General features: G+C 32.0%; 1 protein-coding gene and 1 pseudogene across 4 annotated transcripts; one reads left to right on the top strand and one right to left on the bottom strand.

Annotated features, from left to right (window-relative positions):
- Positions 1 to 5: 5 nt before the first annotated feature.
- Positions 6 to 21,515, bottom strand: LOC111317795 (chaperone protein dnaJ 15-like). 4 transcript variants are annotated; one of them, XM_089750964.1, is made up of 12 exons: positions 21,403 to 21,515; positions 21,002 to 21,224; positions 20,142 to 20,265; positions 10,150 to 10,229; positions 9,937 to 10,048; positions 9,757 to 9,861; positions 9,494 to 9,544; positions 1,446 to 1,535; positions 1,237 to 1,345; positions 1,002 to 1,150; positions 859 to 912; positions 6 to 520 (listed from the first exon to the last, which is right to left on the bottom strand). In XM_089750964.1, the coding sequence occupies exons 2-12, from the start codon at positions 21,127 to 21,129 to the stop codon at positions 299 to 301; spliced, it is 1,224 nt and encodes a 407-aa protein (XP_089607090.1). In that variant the 5' UTR covers positions 21,130 to 21,224; positions 21,403 to 21,515; the 3' UTR covers positions 6 to 298. The 4 variants fall into 4 exon arrangements, with proteins under 4 accessions (XP_089607090.1, XP_022775962.1, XP_022775961.1 ...); XM_022920227.2 differs by lacking the exon at positions 21,403 to 21,515 and having other exon boundaries at positions 21,002 to 21,402; XM_022920226.2 differs by lacking the exon at positions 21,403 to 21,515 and having other exon boundaries at positions 57 to 520; positions 1,228 to 1,345; positions 21,002 to 21,400.
- On the top strand, positions 14,526 to 18,967 carry LOC149520108 (uncharacterized; annotated as a pseudogene).
- Positions 21,516 to 25,934: the final 4,419 nt, after the last annotated feature.

Raw genomic sequence — 25,934 nt, 5'->3', positions numbered from 1 at the left:
CCAAGTTGCAGGAAAACAAAATTATTTATTTTCAAAAAGATTAAGACACAAACGGCTGCCCAAAGGACCAGTAGATGGGAGTTATCACTTGATAAGTATACAAAAAACTTACATCCATATCATCACGTTGACAGGACCATTACTGCAACATGACATATCGAACAACCTTTGTGGAGAGCCATAGACAGGAGAAGAATTGATTGAATAAATAATACAAGGACAAGTATTAGAAGGCAGCAGATTGCTGGCAAATATTTCCAACCTTTCTTGTAAAACAAGAACCTAACTAAATACCTTTTCAACCAAGCTTTTTATCAGATCCCTTCAGATTCAAATTGAACCATTTCTTTTTCCCTGATTTATCCTTCCCATCCGAGTTTCCATCTTCCAATGGACTCTCGTTCTCACCAGGAACTTTGCTAGTACTTCCATTACTTAAATTAACACCAATACTGTTGGGTGCTTTTGTTACGGTGAATGAGGCATGGATACTGTCACGCTGTTTCAGCAGCTCGTCTACCTGTGTTATAGATGCCAAAATCTGACTCAAATAACCAATACATTTTATACGGCTCTGGTTACAGTTTTGATCATAATACATTTCAAGAATGAAGTGAATCCCAATAAGCAATTACTCTTTTAGCAATATCTTCTACAGCCATTTATTAAATAGTATAAGGCATAAGTTCATGTGATTGTGTATGAGCAGGTGCATTAAATGTGCATACATACAGATTGACATATCCTTATATATGCACGCAGTTGCTTGTCAAATTGAAAGATTGCATAAATGCAGGAAAAACAGTATGACTGCAAGATAAGAAAAAAATTGCAGAGAACCAAGGTTTCAAAACATACAGACTGCTTTTCTTGGCTGTAGTGGTTGGTCACTTCTTGAAAGCGTGCCAATGCCTACAAAATATCCCACCAGAATTGTAAGATCAAATGTGTACAACTCATACTTATAACAAGCATTAAATAGAGCATAGATGGATTAATACTTTTCTGTATTCTGTTTCGAATTGGCGCAACTCATTTCTCTTTAGTAAAATCTGAGCTTCGATATCCTTAAGCTTCTCCGTGGTATCCTCATATGACTTTGCACAAAGTGCCTCAATTGTGTAAGTAGCAGTCTTGAAAAAATTATCCCCTGAGAAAAATCAGCCAAACCAGTAAAACACAAATACTCAAAACATACTTTTAACAAAATTAACGGACAAAACTAACAGCTCCAACCATAAACAGCGAATATATGTGTGCCAGCTTTTAGTTCTGAAGCCTCACAAGGTTGAAGACCATCCAACCTTTTAAAGAAAGCAGATTCAGGGTCTTTAGCTATTGCTAACTGCACAAGACATGAATAAATCATCATTTCTTACCACAACAAAAAGCCAAACATCCAGTAGACACAAGGAAAATAAAGTAGGAAATAACAACTTCCATACCGCATTTACAGTGGAATCCATTCTGTATACTTGAAAATGCAAGAAATACATGCCAGCTGATGTCACCCTGCCTGTCTTCTCACTATCTTCCTGTACGGACAGCAAAATCATAAATAGAGAGTAATAAGCGTATGGATAAATGCCTAATTATTTCAGAAACTCAACTGCAAGTAACAACATATCCTTGAACTTCCAAGATAATGACAGAAAAGGGACAAATACATCATAGTGATGACCACAAGAGCTTTCGTTGCACAAACATTGAACCATTAGTATACCATCAAACAAATACCAGCTTTCACTGAACACAGAACTAGTATAACATTAAATGAACCATGCCAAAAAAAAAGACAATCTGACTGAAAGTGTCAAAGGGAAAATTAAAGCCTCACGTACTTGGATAAAATTAAACTATTATTTGAGGTGGCAGAAATGAGGAATTGCCATTTTAACTATTAAATGTGCGCACACACCAAACAGATGCATGCAGATATTTGTCTTATATTATGACATGACTCATCATGGTTTATGCTGTGTATGACTTATATAATATACCAGCCGAGAATACCAGCTGGTTCAGATAAATTTTTACATCTAGAATGTGAATCATTGGAATAGAGAGCAATAATGGCATAAAACCAAATACATGATTTCGCCAATATCATATGCACAGATAATATAATATAAACATACACAGACATAATAGAAAGTGATTCTAAAAATTTACTCCAAATGCACATATTCCAATCTAAAGTGTGCTACTTGAATTATACTTTTATTTTCAAGGGCTCAGTTGCGCATCCACAATTATTTAATGAACTAGAACATAGACATGAGAGACTATAATAAGAATAACCATTCTTCTAGAAAATACCCTCTACTGAGAATGAATGATGTTTTTTTAACCGTCCTCAAGGGATACCCTAATGGCTAGAACATGACACATCAACCAGGAGGTCTCAGGTTTGAAACTTGAGGAGGGGAGGATGGAGCTTATGGGATGGAAAAGGGCTACATCCTTCAGGATTTCAACATACCAAAAAGTCATTTTTGACAATTGAAACCCAAGTACTTATATTATATACACAAATCATAGAACAACACATTCAGAGACATAATAGAAAGCAATTCTAAAAATTAACTCTGAATGCACACATTCCAATCTAGATTTTGCTACTTAAATTGTACTTATTCTCAAGGGGCGGCGCAGTTGGGCATCCACAGTTACTTCACAAACTAGAACATAGATATAAGAGACTAATAAGAATAGCCATTCTTCCTGCAAAATACCCTATACTAAGATTTAATGATGTTTTTGGACTGTCATCAAGGGATACCCTAATGGCAAGAAAATGACACTTCAACCAGGAGGTCTCAGGTTTGAACCTTGAGGAGGGGAGGATGGAATTTATGGGCTACGTCCTTAAAGCTTTAAGACATACCAAAATGCCATTTTTCACAATTGAAATCCAAGTTTTATTCCACAAAAAGGAGATAAAATAAGTTGGGAAGCAATATTTGACAGATAATAGTAATCAGAAGTTCATTACCTTTTAATGCCAGATGAGACTGAAACAAATAAGCAATCCAATAAACATGACTCAAAGACAAAAGATAAAAAAAAGGTAATAATATTAGAAAAGGTTACACCCTTTTTTTCTTCCTTCCCATAGAATAACACAGAAAAAAAAAAAAGAAAAAACATATAGCATTCACTGCAACTTTTAATTATTATAGCTTAAGATCTCCTTTTTTCTCCATTCATGTTTGGCATGTCAAGAACCAAGTCATTTATCGTGAAACCCACACCTGTGAATGGTGATGAGATGTATCAAAAGTGGTGGACAAAAAAGTAATAGAGAGGAGCCTAACCTGCTTATTGTAATTTTTACTTCTAATAGAAAAAGCCAGAAAAAAAAAGGCAAATGCCTTTTACGTTTCCAGAAGAAAAGTAAATATTTATAGTCTTGATACTCTATCAATATCTTATGGTAAAATGCATGATTTGTCTCTAACCTTTTAAAAATCATTTTGATCCCTAAACTATTTTCAAGGGTTTCACTGAAGCTGGTTTCAAATCCTTGCCTTCTTTCTGATGTCTATAACAATCTTATTTCCTTTTTATTTTTCTCCTGTTCTTGATCTTCTCTATATCTTCCCAAACCAAAAAACTTCCTCATTTTACTATTATACCTCATTTTTTCAGTCAGTTTGTGGATTGCGTTGTGTCAATTTCGTGTTCACATAACCCAGCAATCACCCATTGTTGTGTCTGTATTTACTTTCTTCATTAGGTGTTTGATTTGGCTCACTTTCTTCATTGCTGAAACTGAATTACCAATACTGTATCAGATGCATATTCTGCACCTGAATCCATATTTGTGTAGTAGGAAACTTAAAGAACAATTGTCCTTATTTCTTCTTATTCTATCTACAGTGAAGGAGTACATCTAAATAAATAGGAACAGTGAAGTTCCTTATTAGGTAACAACTTACATGAAACAGTAAACAAAAAATAATAAAAGGAAAGAGAATTATTCTATTCTAAAATAGAAACAAATCCCTAAAAACTTGACAATCAAAATAGTTGACTAAATCAGAAGAGTAAATGAGAAATATTCCCAAAATAAATTAGGAAATCAAGCTGCACTAATGGAGGAGAATCAAATTTCTACACTCCCCCTCAAGTTGAGTTATGAATGTTAATCATACTCAACTTGGATTTCAATCCGTAAAAAATGCTTATAGGAAAAGCTTTAGTCAGGATATCTGCAATTTGTGAGCTTGTAGGGATATAGGCCAGTTTGACCGACCCGTTTTCTATCTTTTCCTTATGAAATGTTGGTCCAGTTCTATGTGCTTGGTCCTATCATGATAAACAGGATTTTTGGCAATACTTATAATAGCCTTATTGTCACAAAACAATGTCATAGATGTCACAGTCTGAACTTTTAATTCTCCAAGTAACCCCATCAGCCAAATTCCTTCACAAATGCCATGGGACATTGCTCTAAACTCAGCCTCTGCACTACTCCTAGCTACAACAGCTTGCTTTTAACTTCTCCAAGTGACCAAATTGCCCCAAACATAAGTGCAATATCCAGTAGTGGACCTTCTATCTGTTACTGATCCAGCCCAATGAGCATCTGTGTACACCTCGATTGCCTGTCCATTGACTTTTTAAAATATAAACCTTCACCAAGACTTTTCTTTAAGTACTATAGGATGCAATGAACAACTTTAAGATGCTCCTTGGTTGGATTATTCATGTATCTACTCACCATCACTACCGCAAACCCAATATCAGGTCGCTTTTAGGAGAGGTAAATAAGCTTCCCAAATAGTCTTTGGTATCACCCTTTGTCCGTTAAAGAGCTTCCATTTTCACTTCCAATTTTATTAGTTGAGTCCATGGGTGTATCGACAGGTTTGCATCCAATCATGCCGGTTTCTTTGAGTAGATCAAGTACATACTTACACTAAGACACTGATATTCCATTATTAGACCAAGCCATTTCCATCCCAAGGAAATATTTTAGAAATCCCAAGTCCTTTATTTCAAACTCCTTTGCAAAAATTTCTTCAAATCATCTATTCCTTCCTTGTGGTCTCCGATGATTATGATATCATCCACATAAACAATAAGAATAACTCTTTTTCCTTCATTAGTGAACTTAACAAACAATGGTCAGATTGACATTGAAGGAATCCATACCTCTTCATTGCCTTGGTCAACCATTCAAATCAAGCCCGAGGAAATTGTTTAAGTTCATACAAAGATTTTCTAAGTTTGCACACTTTGCCCATGTTGTCTCGCCTTTTGAAACTAGGGGGAATTTCCATATAGACATCATCCTCCAAGTCACCATTTAAGAATGCATTCTTGATATCAAGTTGGTGGAGAGGCCAATCCAAGTTGGTTGCTAGTGACAATAAAACTCTAATTTAATTGAGTTTGGCTACAGGAGCAAATGTCTCCTCATAGTCTATCCCATAGGATTGAGTGAACCCATTTGCAACAAGTTTAGCTTTGAACCTATTTATACTTCCATAGGATTGAGTGAAATTTCCATGTCCCATTTTTCTCTAGCACCTTGATTTCTTTAAGAACTACTGCCTTCCAATTTGGTTCATTGAAGGCTTCCTAAATATTTTTTGGAATTTGCACATTGTCAAGGTTAGTAGTAAAGGCTCGAAAGTTTGGATTTAACCTGTCATATGAGATGTACTTGCAGATAGGATACCGAATGCATGATCTCACAATTTTTCTTAATGCAATAGGAATGTCAAGGTCACCAACTGGCTCACAAGTTTCAATTTCATATTCAATAAGGACATTACTTGTGTTAGTTTCACATTCTTGGAGACTCAGATCAGGTTGATTTTTAGTGCTAGGCTACGTACAGTTGTCCACTTCTTCCTGTGGTTTTTGCTTCCTTGAGTAGACTATCAATTCTTTTGTTTTTTCTTGCATAACCTTAGGGTTTGAAGACTCGAGAGTTGTCGGAACAGGTTGGGTTTCAGAATCTGCATGGCTAATAGGTTGGGTAGGTTGAAAATCTAATTTTGAAGGGACTAATTAGGAATCTGGTTGGGAATCTAGTTTTAAAGGGTTGGTTGGCAAATTGGCAAATCAACAGCTAAGAATTGATATTCTTAAGTGGTATTCTCCCCCTGATTATCATTCTTGCTGTAGTATGAAAGGTTCTCAAAGAAGGTGACATCCATAAAGCTATAGAATTTTTTTGTGATAGGTGAGTAACACCTATAGCCCTTTTGGTTTGGGGAATAACCAAGATATATTTTAAGGCTTTGGGATCAAGCTTGCTGTGATTTTGTTGGCTAATATGAACAAAGGCAATGCAGCCAAAGAGTTTGATGGGAATGGAAGAGATCAATCAAGTTTATAGGTAGCAAGCAAGGAGAGTTTGACAAGGTATTATAAAGCCAAGAACTCGAGAAGGCATTCGGTTAACCAAAAAAGTTGTAGTGAGAACAACTTCTCCCCAAAAATATTTAGGCACATTGGAAGTCAACAAGAGGGATCTAGTCACTTCTATCAAATTTTTGTTTTTGCATTTGGCAACTCCATTTTGCTGTGGAGTGTCAACGCAAGAGCTTTGATGAATAATGACATGCTTGGTGGGGTATGGGCCGAGAATAGAGTTAAAATATTCCCTATCAGTTTTTAGGACTTGGATTTTGGCCTGGACTTGGGTTTGTACCATGCTATTGAAGTTTTGAAAGATTTGGCTAACCTCGGATTTTTCTTTCATAAGGAACACCCAAGTGAGTCGAGTATGATCATCGATGAATGTAACAAATCACCTAGAACCTGTGATATTATTAACTCTTGACAGTCCCCAAATGTCACTATGAATCATTAAGAAAAACTGGGATAATTTATAGGAAAGGCTAGGATAAGTATTTCGAGTGTGCATGGAAAGTTGACAAATTTCACACTAAAAATCTTTAGAGATGTTATTGAATAATGAGGAAAATAGCTTTTTTAGGTATGGAATATTTGGATGTCCTAATCTATATGCCATAACATGATAAGGTCATCCTTACTAGTACTGGAGGCTAAGGCTATACAAAAGTTTTATGGTCTCTCAAGTGCATCATCTTGAAGAAGGTAGAGCCCTACACACATCATAGTACTGCCAATAATCCTCTCCGAGCCCAATTCCTGAAATTCACACAAGTTGGGAAAAAATTTAGTGACACAACATCTATCCTTAATAAGCTTACTGATAAAAAATAGGTTACAGCTTAAATTAGGGACAAGGAGGACAGAGTTTAGTGTTATGTCCTTTGAAACTACAATAGAACTTGTTCCTGCCACCTTTGAGAGAGATGCATCAGCAAGTTTCACAACAAAACTACCATAGCAAGGTCTATATGTTGAATAAAGATGCATCTCTAGTCATGTGATCTGCTGCTCCTGAATCAACAATTCAAGATTGTACATTTCCCCGTTGAACACATAAGGAGCTTAGGAAATTACCTTTTTGTGCTAGTAAACTAGTTCCAAAGGTTGCAGACTTGTTTTGAAGGGTTTGTTAGAGCATCACCTCTTTGAGACTTTTCTTATGCCATACCTTTGCAGAAGAAGAGTTCTTACTCCTACTAGCCATAATGGAAACTCGTGTGACTACAGCCTAATGGGTCAGGCCGACTTGCTCTAATACCATGTAGGAAACCTAAAGAACAATTGTCCTTATTTCTTCTTATTCTATCTACAATGAAGGAGTACATCTAAATAAATAGGAATAGGGAATTTCCTTATTAGGAAACAACTTACATGAAACAGAAAACAAAAAATAATAAAAGGAAGGAGAATTATTCTATTCTAAAATAGAAACAAATCCTAAAAACTTGACAATCAGAATAGTGGACTAAATCAAAAGTGTAAATGAAAAATACTCACAAAATAAATTAGGAAATCAAACTGCACTAATGTAGGAGAATCAGATCTGCACTAATGTAGGAGAATTAGATTTCTACATGTGTAACCGATGCATGGTGGTGTAAAATGCTGAGTCCATGTAACAGAGTTCCTAACCTCTATCACTCCATTTAATTCCCATGTCTTTAAATTAGTACAAGTTTGAGAAAAATTAACGAAAAAGGCTTTCATGGTACTAATCTTTTTTGACATTTGGACACTTTTGTTTAGCATTATTAGCATCTTTTTTTTCCTTTACTTAAGGACTAAATTGTAACATGTAAAGAGCTTAGAGACACAAAATAAAACTTCATTAAAACCTTAGTAACCTTAGTATTATGAGATTCTAAATTAATTCATTTTTAATATCTTTATCAATAAAAGAATTTATTTTCTCAGTTTTTAAGAAAGAAAACAGCAAAAATGCTTCTAGCATGCTTTATGGAAATTTTCCAAAAATCAGAAAAGTGCTTTTTAGAAGGTAAACCTTTTTATTTTGTTCTTTAAAAAAAGAAGCATCACCAAATCCTGCTGTCATAACTTGTAATATAACTGTATGTTTCCTCATTTCCTTTCAAAACCTACCATATGATTATTTGTCCACCAAAGAATTGGGGAAGAGAAAGTACAGAAAAAATTACTCCCCCCCCCCACCCCAAAATATAAAAAAAGAATATTCATCTTTAAAAAAAAGAAAGCATCACCAAATCCTGCTGTCATAATTTGTAATATAACTGTATGTTTCCTCATTTCCTTTCAAAACCTACCATACGATAATTTGTCCACCAAAGAATTGGGGAAGAGAAAGTACAGAAAAAATTACTCCCCCACCCCCCCCCCCCCCCCAAAATATAAAAAAAGAATTTTCATCTATTCACCCCCAATATAAGAAAAGTAAACCCAGTCTAAGTTAAAACCATCCTACTCTGCGTGATGCATGCTAAGGGAAACAGATAAAGAAGTTGATTGAAAATAGCAGGACTTCAGAATTATACAATGAGTACAAATTTTATTTGCTGAAGATCGGGTAGTCAATAGAGAAAGAGATCAGACCAAACAATAACCTATCCAACCTGTTCAGACCATTAAACAACTATTATTTTTACAGGAAGGTTGTTAAGCTGAGGGCAGATAGGAAGGGGAAAAAAGAAGGAGGCCATGTAAGTGGGGAAGAGGAAGAGAATGGAATAAGTTAACTCCAGCCTCGCTAATTTTAAGCTTTTCCAAATTCCACTCTGACCAAAAGTCACAAAGGTTCAGATCAAAATATACCATCAGAGCTAACTTACTCATGATCGTGCACAGAATGCTAGCATGGGCAACAGCTAGTAATTTGTTTAAAAATCATTCACAATCTTTTCACTATCCTTCTCACTGAAGACAAAAAAAGTAATAAGGTAGCGATATATATTTTGTTTTTGTTTCTGTCACTTAAACTTCCCACCAAATTACTAGAAAGATATGGCAAAGACAATCACATGACAAATAAGAGAAGTAAAGCTTGAATTGGTTATCTTGACAATTCACACTTAAAGTCAAACATTTATAGGTAAATCAACCTAATTGGAAAGAAAAAGATTCAAAGACAAGTGCTTAGTACCTGTAGGGCCAAGCCATAGCCACCATTGACATCTTGTTCAAAATAAAGTAACTGAAAATTTTACATTAAAGAAACAATGAGCTATTATATTATTTGGCATAGTGCCGCTTAGAAGAGATGCATGCCCATGCACACACACAGTAACACACAGCAAACAAGTAACATAGAGAGAAGTGATGAATTGGGGCACACAACCAAACAGTTCATAATCATTCTGAAAAGAATACAAGATAATTCAAAGTAACATTTCATAGATAACGTACCTTGAATTTGCTTTGTGCTGTTGAAGTTACCCTCACAACAATTCCAGCCTCAGCTTGTTCATCACTTATTGTTACACCAAAGAAGTGGGCACATTGCTTGTCTACCTGCAGCAAAATGCATGAGAATTTTGGAAAGGATCTGAAAGATTATGCTGCATCAGCTAAAAGGAAAGTAAGCACCTTTCCACTAACTGATGTTCCAATAGGAAGGGGTCTAACTGTCACAGTTCCATTAAGAGCTTCTTCAAGAACATTAGCTGAGATTGTAGTCTTGATGGGGACACCAAGCTTGCTAAAGATAAATATTCAAGAAGCAGGGTAAAAGTTAGAATAAGTGACTTGGAAATAACTAAATGTGGCATTAAACTTCCAATATTTCAATGGATATCTCACCTGAATAATGCTGCAAACATTGTATTAACAGTTCCCAGATTGGACAAATCAATCTCCATATCCATTGAATCTTCAACAGCCTTGTAACATTTGTTGAAAAAAGATAAAAACATTAGGTTTGACAACTTGCCATCATAAACGGGATAGCAGGTGGGAACTATTAACAAGAGAAAAGAAACAAAACAGGAGGAAACGAGTACAATCTTCAGTTGACATCATCAAGCAAATTTTACAAAGTAAAATAGTGCCATCAATGATAAACACAGATAAGTTCTTTAAATTTTAGTCAGTGATGCAACAATAATATTGTTGGAAAAGCAGGAGGAGCAGGCGACACTTAGGGAAATCAAACGACATGGGAATAGAGGATGTTATGTACCACAAGCTAGTAAATGTAGGTGATTTAGTACTTAATGCAGAGTAGTGTTACAGAGTATGTTACTCTGAAACAAGAAGGAAATGCATAATCTTGTCCTGTGTCATCAAGTCAGAGTTTCCAATTTGACGTTTTCCTAGATGATTTTGATATTAAGGTTTAATGATCCATAGTACTCCATAAGGAAAGGGGACTTAAGAGAATCAATGAAGCAAGTATACATAACAACCCGCTACATACCCATGTCATATTCAGATTCAACAAGGATACTTTACCAATATGGCCAGATACATAACATAACCCAAATCCCTATTTTTGATTAAGCCTCATCAAAAGACAAACATCACCAACAGCCTCATTAATTGCAAATCTTTGTACCAATCAAATCTGACATTAATAGCTGCCAAGCTATCATGTTACCTAACATGTCCATGATACATTACAATGGCATCAATAACGCCATGTCAAAGCTTTGGCAAAGGGTATTTGCTACTAATTTTGATGTCATAATTCCTTTGGAGATCCAATTTACAAGAATCAGCCTCTAAAGGTTCTATACAATCAGTTTACATTTGTATTGAAATATCAAAATGTGTTACTTTAAAACTAATTCATGATTTGGAAGATAAAACTGATGAAGCCTCTATGCACTTAAGGGGCTAATTTCTTTGAGAAATAGATGCAGTTTTGAGAATTGGCATCCTTTAGTACTTTATAAATACAGTGATCCTAAAAATTACTCGTTTTAAACTGAGAAAACACTTGACAATGGAAAGTCAAGATCAATTAGGGCAAATGCAGAGGTTTTTAGCTTCCTTTTCAACCTCACAATCTCAATGTTATTCCTCCAAAATGCTTGCAGAAAACATTTCAGTTGTAACTACAAAAGTTGTGGGAATTAAATAATTTAAGGCTGATAATGAAGAAGTCTAAATTTTAACCAAGTCAGTAATTCTTGAGGTGAAAGACAACAACAATGCAAAAAAAAATGATTGAGCACTGATGAATCAAATGGTCGAAGCAAGAGGTGAAGGCTCACAAATAAATACAATCAAATATGATCTGTCTAAACAGCAAGTTGATTTAGAAGCTGGAAATGTTGAGATTGTGCAAGTAGGATCTAAAGATTATACATATGTGAGACAAGATCGTGACTATAAAAGGATTAAATTATTTAAAGATTTTTTTTAATAATTTTATACATGTTATAGGTTTGATAGTAAATTGTTGTTAGTATTTAAGGAATTATTAGGCCATTTAAGGGACGTTTGATTCGGGTAAAGGTAAGATTCCTGATCAAAATCTTACTTTTTGTAATTTGATTCTTTAGTTTAATTCATGGGATGTAATTCCTGAGATTTTCTAAGATTTTCAACAATGTTAAGAAAAGGGAAAGTAAGGAGAACTAAAAGCTCTCTTCCCGGAGGTTTTTTTTTTATTCTGGAAGGAAAGTAAAATTTTTTTCCTATTTGCCCTCAATAGCATTTTCGCATTATATAGACAACGTTATTTACCTTAGAAACGTAGTAATTTTTTTTATAAAATATTATGAAAATAATTTTTTCTTAATATATTTTAAATAGAAATCATGTTTTTGAGATTAAAAATAGTCTTTGTTACACTTTTAACAAAGACCGCTCTTTTAAGATTAAAAACACGATCTTTTTTGAAAATATATTATGAAAAAAAATTATATTTTGTGTTTTATATTTTGCTTGCTGATATATTATGAGAAAAATTATTTGTCAAACTTTCATAGTTTTAACAAAGACTACTTTTAGATTAAAAGACGTAGCCTTTGTTAACAAACACTACGTTTTTTTGTAAAAAATGTAATCTTTTTGATATTTTTAACAAAGATATAGTTCTATTAAAATCCCTGACAAAAGCTATGATTAAAAGAACGATTTTTGTTGAAATATGAAAAAAATTATTTTTAAGAATTCAAAAAAGGCAATGTTTCTAAGATAAAAAAAAAAAAAGTGATCTTTGTAAAAAATATAAAAAAAATTATTTTTTAGAATTCAGCATAGACGACATTTCTAAAATAAGAAACGCAATCTTTGTTAAAAATATGAAAAAAAATTATTTTTCAGAATTCAATACAGACTGTTTTAAAGATAAAAACACAATCTTTGTTGAAAATATGAAAAATTTTATTTTTCAAAATTCTTTAATATATTTTGGGAAATATGTAGTTGAAAATAAGACATGTTATTCACGTGTCATGTGTTATTCACATGTGACGTTTTATGAATATCACATATTATTCACATATAATCATGGATAATATAGTAAAAGACTTTATTACGTAATCTTACATTCCTCTAAACCAAACACAAAAATCTTACATTCCTAGGTCAAAAAAACCCAAGAACCACACATTTCCCTTCAATATCACTTCCCCTACCAGAATCTAAGATTTCATGAACCAAACGCCCCTTAAGGTTTGTATTTGGTATCTTGTCTTAAAGCTAGAACTCATAGAGTAGCCTATAAGTACCTTTTATTTCAGTTTAAAGCAGCTTTGTTCAATGAAATATTATGACTAGTGATTTGAGATTCAAGTGTTAAGATTCCCTCTTGATTGTTTCTCTTGTTCTTCCCTACTCTTTTTATCTTCCCTTCATTTCCTTCTTCCTCCCCTTTCCAAGAGAGAGAGAGTGTGAGATTATCCACTGTTAAAATTAAAACTTTCGAAAAAACATGCACTTGTCACATACTATCCATTTTGGGTAGGTAAAATAGAAAGAAACTGGGCATAATTGAACTGCCCATTTTGATCCCATAACATGCTATGGCAGGCAACCATAATATAACTATCTACCATATAACGCAGAAACTTCCATTTTCACAATCAGACCTAACGAAACAGAATTCTTCCAAGACATCCTAAAGAAGCGTAAAATAGAAAGAAACCGGGCATAATTGAACTGCCCATTTTGATCCCATAACATGCTATGGCGACCATAATATAACTATCTGCCATATAACGCAGAAACTTCCATTTTCACAATCAGACCTAACAAATCAGTATTCTTCCAAGACATCCTAAAGAAGGGTCAAAACCTAGGAAGCACCGACACCCCAATTACCTCCGCGTACTAGTGTCAAATACATGTCCGACATAGGCACTCCTCAGACACGGCAAAATACGTATTTGATATGCAAGAATATGACAAGAATAAAAATATAAATAACATGATTAAGACACGGTCAGCACATCTCTGAACATGGACAGAAACTGATAGATGGGTTTTGTTTCAAATCTTAAATCCAGAATTTTGGGGGAAAAAAAAAACAAAAGGCTTCTTCAACCCATCAACAAAACTCGAATTAGAGCAAAAACCCTGGCAACCCAAAATTAAAATTAATATTTTGAACCTAAGAAGACATTAAATCAAGAGAAAGAACATATAAAGAAGAATAAAAAGAAACACCAAGCTACCAGTGACTTCTTCAAAGACAATGGTCACAGATTGCTTAGGAATTCTGCTTGCTTCTCTCTAAAAACTCACTTATTCTTTCTTTAACTTTTTAAAATTTAAAGTTATTGTCGAATATGCAAAAGATTCAATTCTATAACCAGCACGTGATAATCACATGCTAACTTGTGAACATGGATTGATGTAGGTTGGGCTCTTAAAAAAAGTTTTTATGGACAAATAATTTGGACTCTTTTTTTTAAAAAAAAATTCTTTTATGAATTGAAATAATTCGGACCCTTAAATTTCTTTATATAAATATAATTATAATTCTCGTAGAAATATCAGGATCTTGTTATAAAATCTTAACTGTTAAGTATTAACATATTTGGACTTTTAGGTGATTAGGTTGTTTGGTAGATATGAAGTTTAAATTTTAAAATTTAAATTTTAGTCTATTTAAATCCTTGTAATTCTCATGTTAATCAATAAGAAGTAATCTTCTCTTTCTCCTCTATTTTGTTCTATTTTGTTTATATGGTATCAGAGCATAGGCATTTCACTTGAAAACCATGATGGTCAAAACAGCCATGATCGGAGAAAAGGGCACCCCATCCGCAAGTGTTGTTAGTGGAGGTGTTTTTGCCGTAAAAATTAATGGATTTGAAAATCCATCTGTCCAATTGACCGTTCACAAACTAAACGGCAAAAATTATCTAGAATGGGCGCAATCAATGAAGCTCATGATTGTTGGCAAGGGAAAGCTCAGCCACTTGACAAGTGAGGTGAAGAAACCAGTTAGTAATGACCCAACATTGAAGACATGGAGATCTGAGAATTCTTTAGTGATTGCATGGCTTGTAAATTCCATGGAGCCAATAATCGGAAAAGCCTATTTGTTTTTGCCAACTGCGAGAGAAGTATGGGAAGTAGTTCGAGAAACATACTCAGATTTGGAAAACTCATCTCAAATATTTGAGTTGAAGACTAAACTGTGGCATTCTAAACAAAATGATCGAGAGGTGATAGAATATTACAATGAGATGAGAGAATTGTGGCAAGAGCAGGACTTGTGTTATGAAAAAGATTGGGAGTGTGCAAATGATAGTGTAAAATACATGAAGAGGATGGAAAATGATAGAGTATACATTTTTTTGGCAAGGCTAAAAAAGAACCTAGATGAGGTCAGAGGCCGAATTCTTGGCAGGAAACCACTACCAACTCTTCGTGAAGTGTTTGCTGAAAAAGAGAAGAAGGCCGACAAAAAGTGATGTTGGGAAAGAATAACCAACCTACTACTGAAGCTTCTACTCTCGCCACTACGACTCAATCTTATAATCAATCTAGACAAACAAGGCAGAATAAAAAAAGGGAGAAAGTGTGGTGTGATCATTGCCACAAGCCACGACACACAAGAGATACATGTTGGGAATTACATGGGAAACCATAGAATTGGAAGCCAAGATCGTCCAACCGTGAATCAAGAGCATTTCAAATAGGTGTCGAGGAGCAAGTAGGAGCCTCAGAGACATCTCTTTTCAGTAAGGAACAGTTAGACCAATTGTATAAACTATTTCAATCCACACAATTCTCGAACAATGTCTCTTCCTCTTGTTCTTTAGCTCAAAAAAGTAATCATCTTCAAGCTATTACTTTTAATGTGTCCTCCATTACTAGCTATCCATGGATAATCGATTTTGGTGCAACAGACCATATGATAGGTTGTTCTAAACTATTTTTTTCTTATAGGCCGTGTGCAGGAAATCAAAAAATTAAAATTGCTGATGGTTCCCTTTCAACAATTGCTGGAAAAGGATCAATAGCCATTTCAAAATCTCTTATTCTTCATAATGTCCTCCATGTTCCAAACCTCTCTTGTAATTTGCTATCTATCAACAAATTAACCCATGATTTAAAATGTTGTGCTAAATTCTTCTCAACTCACAGTGAATTTCAGAAATTGGACTCGCAGAGGAGGATTGGCAATGCTAAGGAAAGTGGTGGACTCTATTATTTTGAAGATGGAAGTACCATGTGTGGACAAGCTCAAACGACTCGTCTTGGGCCAATCTCTGTCTCTAGTAACAATGACATAATGTTGTGGCATCTTAGGTTAGGCCATCTTAACTTTCACTATCTGAAATCCTTGTTTCTAGATTTATTTAAGAATAAAAATTCATATTTTTTTCAATGTAATATTTGTCAAATTGCTAAGCATTATCGTGCATCATTTCCTATTCAGCCTTATAAGTCCTCTAAGCCATTTTCTCTTGTTCATAGTGATGTGTGGGGTCCTTGTAGAATACCAACAATTTCTGGGAAAAGATGGTTCTAACATTAATTGATGATCATACTAGGATTTGTTGGGTTTATCTACTAAAGAAAAATCAGATGTTGAACATGTTTTCAAAAACTTTTATAAAATGGTTGAAACACAATTTCAAGAAAAAATTCAAGTGTTTCGAAGTGATAATGGGAAAGAATACTTTAATCAGATTCTTGGAACATTTTTTCTAGAAAAAGGGATTATTCATCAAAGCTATTGTATTATCACTCCACAATAGAATAGAGTAGCAGAAAGAAAAAATAAACATCTCTTGGAAGTAGCTAGGTCTTTAATGTTTACAACTAAAGTACCTAAATACTTATGGGGGGAAGCTATTCTTACTACTACTTACCTGATTAACAGAATGCCATCAAGAATATTGAACTTTCAAACACCATTAAATATGTTTAAAAAATGTTTTCCAATGTCACATTTAATATCTGATTTATCTCTTAAAGTGTTGGGATGTGTTACTTTCGTGCATGTGCATGACCATAACCGCAGCAAATTGGACCCACAAGCTATAAAATGTGTTTTTCTTGGATACTCTTCAGCACAAAAGGGTATTGCTATTTTCATCCTCAAACGAAAAAGTTATTTATAACTATGGATGTCACTTTTTTTTAATCTCAAAGTTTTTTTTGACACTCCTCTTTAGGGGGAGAATAACCATAGTTGTGAAGACTCATTGTTTGAACTTGAAGGAAAAAACACAAATTTTGTACTTCAACCAGATACTTTAATGAGTTGGGATTTTGGAGTTTCAAATTTGGAAGTGGAGCAACCTACTTCACTGCGTAAAAGTGAAATAGAAACTAGAACAGAGAATAACTCAAGAAATAAAGAGGAAGGTCCTAAGCTTATTGTGTGCTCAAGGAAAAAACAGATTCAAAAGAAAGATAACATCACAACCTTACAAAACCAAAAATCTGATACAAGGCCAGATCCAAATAACATAGTTTCTTCAAGTCCAAGTACCTCTTATGAATCAAATCCTTCAAAAATTGACATTCTTAATTTTGTCGATATTCCGATTACTCTTAGGAAAGGTGACAGATGTTAGAACATGTACTACGCATCCAATTTCCAAGTATGTGTCATATAAAAATCTATCACCCTCCTATGCTTTTACTCACAGTTATCTAGTGTGGATGTTCCTAAGAATATACAGGAGGCTCTAATTGCTCGTGAATGGAGGGAGGCTATCTTTGTGGAGATGAAGGCTCTAGAGAAGAATGACACATGGGAAAAGGGTAGATTGCCGAAAGGGAAGATGCCTGTGGGATGTAAGTGGGTGTTCACTGTAAAATTCAAATCAGACAGGACTTTGGAGTATTACAAGGCAAGGTTGGTAGCTAAAGGTTTTACACAGACATATGGGATAGACTACCAAGAAATGTTTGCTCTAGTTGCAAAATTAAATACAGTGCATGTGCTTTTGTCTGTGGCTATAAACTTGGAATGGTCATTACATCAATTAGATGTTAAGAATGCATTTCTTAAAGGTAACTTAGAAGAAGAGGTCTTTATGAATGCTCCACCAGGATTTGAAGATAGTTTTGTGTCTAAAGTACGCAAGTTAAAAAAGTCCTTATATGGTTTAAAGCAATCTCCAAGGGAATGGTACAACGATTTACAAGGTCAATCAAGAATCAAGGCTATAGTTAAGGACAAACAGATCATACTATGTTCATGAAGCATACCAACGGATGGAAGATTGCAATTTTGATTGTCTATGTAGATGACATAATCCTTACAGGAAGTGATGATGCTGAGATGGCTAGATTGAAGAGATGCCTTGCAGTAGAATTTGAGATTAAATTTCTGGGAATACTACGGTATTTTCTAGGAATGGAAGTTGCTAGATCAAAAAAGGGATTTGTTGTATCACAAAGGAAGTAAATCTTGGACTTGCTAAAAGAGACTAGAATGAGTGGTTGCAAGCCAAGTGATACACCAATGGACCCAAACCAAAAGCTTGGAAGAAAGACCCAAGGAGTGCCAATTGAAAAAGGAAGATACCAACGCTTTGTAGGAAAACTAATCTATCTTTCCCACACAAGGCCGGACATTGTATTTGCAGTCAGTATTGTAAACCAGTTTATGCACTCACCATACGAAGAACATCTTGAGGCAGTATACAAGATTTTGAGATATCTTAAGAATACACTTGGGAAAGGATTATTGTTCAAGAAAAACCATTTGAGAAGTGTGAAAGCCTTCACAGATGCAGATTGGGCAGGCTCAATCACTGATAGAAGATCAACTTCTAGTTATTGTGCATTTCTTTGAGGTAATCTTGTCACTTGAAGGAGTAAGACGCAGAATGTTGTTGCACGAAGTAGTGCAGAGGCAGAATTTCGAGCTATGGCTAATGGAGTATGTGAGATGATGTGGCTAAAAAGAGTTCTTGAAGAACTAAAGCTAGAATCAAAACCTCTGATGAAATTGTTTTGTGATAATAAAGCAGCAATCAGCATAACTAATAATCCAGTTCAGCATGATCATACAAAAAATGCTGAGATTGATAGGCATTTCATTAAGGAGAAGTTAGAAAATGGAGTAAACTGCATGCCATTTGTCACCTCAGAGCAACAAACAGCAGACATTCTAACCAAGAGTTTATCTAGACCTGGTTTTGAAGCACTAGTCAACAAGTTGGGCATGATTAACATCTATGCACCAACTTGAGGGGGAGTGTAGAAATATCAGGATCTTGTTATAAAATCTAAACTGTTAAATGTTAACAGATTTGGATTTTTAGGTGATTAGGTTGTTAGGTAGATATGAAGTTTAAATTTTAGTCTATTTAAATCCTTGTAATTCTCATGTTAATCAATAAAAAGTAATCTTCTCTTTCTCCTCTGTTTTGTTCTATTCTGTTTACAATTCCTATGTTTCTAGATCTTAAATTTTTGTGGAGAATTTGTTAATATATTAATGAAAACTATCAATATACATTGAATATTTTTATATAAAAAATATTTTTATTGTTGTGTCCTGCTGTACCCATGTCCTTATTTTTTAAAAATTGTCATGTTGATGTATCCATGTCTTACCTATATTATGTGTCCGTATCCGTGCTTCATGAGTGAAAACCAAAAAACTCTATGATATACCTGGTCTTCAAGTTGAGTGACATTTTATTGCACGTTCACTAAAGTTCCTGCCACTTTAATAGGCAATTATTTCATACCTAAAGATATAAAAAAAAAAAATTCAATCAGTACCCAGGCCACACCATAATGTCAGACAGCACCTTCCTCTATCTATTTTACGTCTGCATATGGCTTTCCTGGGTTCTGGCTTCAGCAATCCCTACCTTTCTTTAACCTAATAATAAAAAGAATCCAGGAAAAATTTAAACAATATAGCATCAATAGAAGCAATTTCAATATTACGGTTGACTCTAGCATTTCAACTTAACATACTATACTGAAAAAAAATATATTTTTCTTCCCTGACATAAAAGAGTTATTGGTCCATCAGAATCACTGGTTCATTTTCTACATCAATTTGTAACTCTAGCTTTGCAACCTTAAACTAAAACAAATGTTCTCAATAAAACTTTTCCTCATCATAAACCTTTTCCTTTCTTTTTTCCTTCTGAATTGAAGTTTATCGTAAAGCTTAAATCCACACCAATTGCACCAATCCCTGAGCAAGAAACTCTTAGTTTCTCAACTAGAAACTGAGACTTGAATAAGAAAGAATGCTTAAATCTGAGCAGAACAGGAAAATTGAATAAAGGAAATAAACCTTGGAACATATGTTGCATGCATACAACATACAAAAGACATCTGAAAGACACATTGAACACAATGACAAATAGTAAACAATGTGAAAAGAAAGGAAAGCAAAGCACCTCAAACCCTGCACTGTCATATTGTCTTCGCTTTTCTGGGTCAGATAAAATGCTATAAGAATATGCAACTTCCTTAAAAAGCTCTGAAGCCTCAGGGTTGCTAGCATTCTTGTCAGGATGATACCTGTCGAATGAACAAAAAGGGAAATATGAAGAAATCCAGGTTAAAAGCAAACCAAACAAACAAGCCTTTGATTGTAACATTAAACTCAATAGCTCAATCCTAACTCTTGTGGATCAACAATATAGATCTTTCATTCGAACAGGGATCAAGAAGAATGAGACAGTACAAATCTCATCTATAAGATTCCATTCACATTTCAATTTCACTCATTAATTTTAGTTCGTAGGTGGGTGGATGGATGCCATTGTTATAATGTCACCAGCTCATATATGAAATGTTTGACAAATAACTAATAAAACACAACAAGCACTCAACTTGTGAAGAACAACAAAACAAAAATGCCCACTGAAGTTATTTACAAGAGGAATTGGCACAGTCGAAGAAAGACTTGCTGCAAGCATAGCAACACAAATTGTTCTGTAAACAATCTGACTCACCTCTGTCAGCGATTCTACCACAGAATCAACTAGGAAAGACACTCCCTACAAGTATAGGAACTCTTCACATAGGAGTTTCCAATAAAAATGTTGATTATTTTTCACCAACAAAATTTCCCCCATTAAGCCATTGGCCTCATTGAGCTATAATTCAGGTAGCAATTAAACTTAAATGCAAAAGTTATGCAATCATCAACTTCCCATCGGCTCGAAATCTAATCTAATATTAATCGCAACCAACACATTGGAAAAAAAAAACATAAAATTGATTAAGAAAAGCATTTAAAAAAAATATTTACTTGAGAGCTAGCTTTCTATAAGCAGTTTTGATCTCCTGATCAGTTGAATCCCTTGAAACGCACAAAACTTCGTAAGGGTCACGACGCATAGTCGGTGCCGATGGTCCTTCCATCTTCTTTGAACGCATCTCCTTCTTTTTCCTCTATCAAAAACTCCTGTTTTCTTCTTTTATTTGAAAACTCTCTTAAAATATGTCTAAATTACACGCGCAAATCTACAAATCTAGAAACAGAAAAAGAAAATGAAAGATCGATACTTTTAAAGAGAAAAAAAAAAAAAAGAATTATACGGAATTCAACGCGGTATTGGATTGCTCCATTTCTTTCTCTAGGGAAAAGAGAAAGCAAAGAAATAGCAATAAATAACAAAAACATAAAAAGAAAGTAAAGATCTAACTTACGAAGAATATACGGGTAAATAAGGGATTTTAAAATCTCAAATTTACACGAGGCTAGACTCAAGAAGATCATTTTTATTATTTCAGTTAACTTCAAAATTAATTTTTTATTTTTATCATGATTTAATTTGATAAAACTATTAAATATCCTTATTTTAAAAGTATTCAATTTATTTGCATTTAATAATATTTTCATAATTTTCTAAAAACTTTAATAAGGGTGTTCCATGGGCATAGAATTTTACTACATAATGATAATTGAGAAAAATAAAAATCACCTAGTATTACCTTAGCAAACTTGAAATCATTGCGTTTGAGATTTGGATTTTTGAAAATATGATTTTAATTTTAAAATTATTATAAATTATGTATTAAAGCATATAAAAATATGATTGTAATGATTATTTTTAAATATATAAATTCATTGGATCCTTGATGAAGTTGAAATACTTTTATGTTAATTCATTTTTTTATTTTTTTTCTGATGTAAAGGTTATGGAATTTTAGCTCATTCATGCATAATGTATATTTTATTCTCATAATTTATTTAACAAATTAAATATAAATTTACTCTATCAAATTCAATGGTGTAACTACATGTTAAGGAGGGAAGTCAATTAATTTATGTAAACACCCTATTTTATCTGAAAATTTTTTGATATTAAAATGGGCTTCAAGTTCTAATAATTGGATGAAAATTGTAACCAAGCCTTAATTAAGAAATTAAGGTAGTGTTTGGTTTCAGAAAATAGAGCAATTTTATGTTTTTATTTTTATAAAAAATAAAAAACATGAGTAAAAATGTGTTTGGTAATTGAAAATGAAAACAAGTTTTTAGAAAATAAAAATGAAAATGGGTTGAAATATGAAAACAAAAAAAAAATGTTTTTATTTGTGAAAACAATAGACGTATATTATTTTTTTTCTTATATTTTATAAGTTATCATATTTAAACACCTTTTAATGTCATTAATTAATTAATAAATATATATTATATTTATAATTAGATTATATTAATAGTAATATCATTGAATATTTTATTTATTTCTTTATTTTTACATTTTAAAAAAATAATTTTTATTTTTATTTAACAAATACATTTTTTAGAAAATAAAAATAAAAATAAAAACTATTTCTAGAAAATAAAAATAAAAACATAAAATATTTTCTCAAACCAAATGAAGCCTAAATTTCGAGTCCAAAAATTAAAAGCCTAAAATTATATTTGTATTTTTTATTTTAGTTTAGTTTTTTATTTTAGTTCTTTTTGGTTTTTATTATTATTTTATTGGAAAAAATGAGAAGTAAAAAAAAAATGGTGATTTTTGCAAAAAAAAAAAGTTTAAAATTTGATTTTGAGATCCTATTAAAGATTGGAAATCTAAAGACCAATTGCTTATAGAAATTCTTAAGCCCTAATTCAAGGACAAAGGAAAATCACAAAAAAAAAAAATCTTAAAAATCTTTGGTAGATTCGATGGGATTAATGCTTTGCCAAATTGAAATGGGATTTTGTCCTTATAAAATGACCCCGAATTTACAACCACGAACACAAGCAATAAGCAAATTCAAGCAATCACAGTAGCATAAAATCTTTTTTGAGTCTCGATCCTAATAATTCAATTTTTGGGGTTTTTTAAAACTATTTGGATTCTTGAAGTGTTGTTGGAAGATTCTAGATTCTAGGTTTTTTGGGATTTGTGAATTGGTTTTGATTCTTGAAATTTTTGGAAGATTTTGAGATTTTTTTTTTCTATGATTGTTTTAGATTTTTCTTGCTTTTTGAAATTTTTTGGTTTTTTGTTGAAATTTATGAAATTTTTTTTGTTTGCTTGAATTTTTCAGTGATAATTTGATTTTTTCGGTGGGGTTTTACAATGGTCAAAGCAAAATACATTGGCTGATTTTTGGGTATCTGGGAAATTTTGAGTTTTGGTTAAACTTTCCAACACTATTTGAATTTTTTTGTGTCAAATTATAGAATAAGTGGTCGAAATTTAGAATTTGGTTAGGTTTTCAAGTGGGATTCTAGAGAGAAGTCAAAATAAATTTTAGGTTGAAAGAGAAAAGATAATGCAATTCTAAGAAAAATGATGAAACCTGACTTTTACATTGAAGTTGAATGACGTCATTTAAAGGAGACTTAGATTCGTGTTAACCTAGATGTAACCTACATGCTAACTCGCAATTAACCCAATCGTATGTTTTCATTTTTTTTTTCATTTTTTTGCTTTTATTTTTTATTTTATTTATTTTCTTGTTTTAGTTTATTTTTATTTTATTTTTTTAATTATAGTTGAGTTAAAAGTGACAAGCAAGAGAAAAAGAAAAAAATTTTGGTAAGATTTTTATAGTTTGGTTTCATGTTTTTATATATTTGTTTTGAATGATTTTTATGATATTTTAATTGCATGATTTTATGATGATATATTTGCATAAATATATTTTTGCATGGATTTAATTTATTTGCATGATTTATTAATATTTTTGCTTGATTTTTTATTATATTTATTGCATGTTATCTTTGCATGATTTTTTGTCTTATATTTGCATGATTTATGTTGCATGTGTTTAATTTTAATATTAGTGCATATTTTTCCTTGATATTTTGAAGGAATTTTGTACGACAATATTTTGTAAATAAATAAAAAAATTGAGATTTAATTTTTCATAAAATATTTAATAAATTTGACAATGAAGTCTCTTTAAATAAACAACGAGTTTATCTTGAGTACTTTTGAGGTGATAATTTTTTTTTGTTAAAACTTAAAGACTTTTTTCTAATATTAAATATTGAAACTAATAAAAAATCATCTTTAATTAAGATTTAAACCAGAAAACATAAGACTAATTTAGTATCAATTTTAGGCTTTGTGGGGTACTAAAACTTTCTCTATACATAACCAACTCCCAAACTTAGTTTTTGTTAATGGAGACTAGAATTTATTTTTTTAAGAACCTTAAGTAAACTTAAAATAATCTTAAAAAGAATAGATTCCTATAAATCACTAACCACACTTAGATAAAAAAAAAAAATTGGTACTAATTCCATATTTTTGTATCTAATAAGTAGGTTCTTAGACTTGAACGTTATGATAGCCTACTTTATTTTTTTTTTAAATTGTTTATATAGGTATTATAATAATTTTGTGTAATTTTCTTATATTAGGCTATGTTTAGATTGAGGAAAGGTGAAAGAAAGGAAAAGAAAGAAAAGCAAGGGAAATTAAAAAACATTTCTCTTGTTTGATTTTATCATTTACATTTTAATAAAGGAAAGGAAAGGAAATTGAGCATCATTCTCTTTCTTTTAAAAACTCCAATTTTTATTTACCCCAAATTGGTGCAAACAAAAAGAAATGGCAAGGATTAAAATTTGTTAAATATAAAATGATTTTTATGTCTTTATTATATTTTATCATTATTCAAAGAATACTATTATAATATTAAACTTAACCGTTGATATTAACCATTGATACAACTTTTAAATTTTTTGCTACTCATTCCTCATCTATTTTTTGTCACTAATTTCAAATTCAATATATTTTTAATTTATGCTTAGGTCTTAATTTTTTTTTATTTTGTTACCACTTCACAAATTGTAAATAATAAATAATAAATAATAAAAGAATATGACAAAACATGTATAATTGTAGGAAGATACTAAAACAAATTTATGGTTAGTTTTATCTTAATAGTAAATATTTACATTTTTAATTTTATCATTTATAGATTAATTTTGAAAAAAATATTGTAGTATAAAAATAATTCCAAATATACATTTTTATGAATTAATTATTAATAATATTCTCTTCAATTGAAATTATTTTTATTAGCTTTCAAAAGTATTTAAAATAGTTAGTATCAAAATTATTCACATGATAGAAAAAATATTTTATTTTAAAAGGATATAATTGGAGTAATATAATATAGTATTTCCTTTCTTTTACTTTTCATAACTTAACCAATAAAAAATTGTGATAAATCTATTCTTTTCTTTTCCTTTACTCATTATAACTATCCAAACAAAGGAATAAACTATCATTTTCTTTCCTTTAAAAACTTTTCTTTTCCTTTCCTATACTAATTTCAATCCAAACGTAAAACTTAATCTTATTAAAATTAAATAGAAACCTAAAAAGAGAAATTAGATAAATAAAATTTTCTTTCATTTTATAGCAAAAATTATATAACTTTTCAAAATAAAATCTTAAAAACATTGTATTTATATTTAATATGACTATAGTTTCACCAATTAACTATGGGTTTACTCAAATTATATATTAGTTTGTTGGTTGTTATTTAGCTTATTTGTTGGATTATGACTCTTTGATGTATATTAAAAGATTATTTGATTATAATTATAATTTCTACTAGATTTATTTGATTAAAACAAGAAGTATGACATATTTCAAATATATTATCAATCTTTAACTTTTACTTAGTAAAAATATTATTTATTTTTGTATCTAAAATACATCTTTTGTGTATTGCTTTAAAAAATAATTAGTTTTAAACCCATATGATCTATGAAA

Source organism: Durio zibethinus, chromosome 2, assembly GCF_047325235.1.
Source record: "Durio zibethinus cultivar Kanyao isolate XHJ-2024 chromosome 2, ASM4732523v1, whole genome shotgun sequence".
Taxonomy (NCBI): Eukaryota; Viridiplantae; Streptophyta; class Magnoliopsida; order Malvales; family Malvaceae; genus Durio; species Durio zibethinus.
This window is presented reverse-complemented; position numbering and strand designations above follow the sequence as displayed.

Excerpts from the sequence above, each read along its gene's own strand:
- LOC111317795 (XM_022920226.2), bottom strand. The coding sequence starts at position 21,129 with ATGCGTTCAAAGAAGATGGAAGGACCATCGGCACCGACTATGCGTCGT. Across the intron at positions 20,266-21,001 it reads TATAGAAAGCTAGCTCTCAA|GTATCATCCTGACAAGAATG; the intron begins GTAAATATTTTT and ends TTCATTCGACAG. Across the intron at positions 10,049-10,149 it reads ATGTTTGCAGCATTATTCAG|CAAGCTTGGTGTCCCCATCA; the intron begins GTGAGATATCCA and ends ATTTATCTTTAG.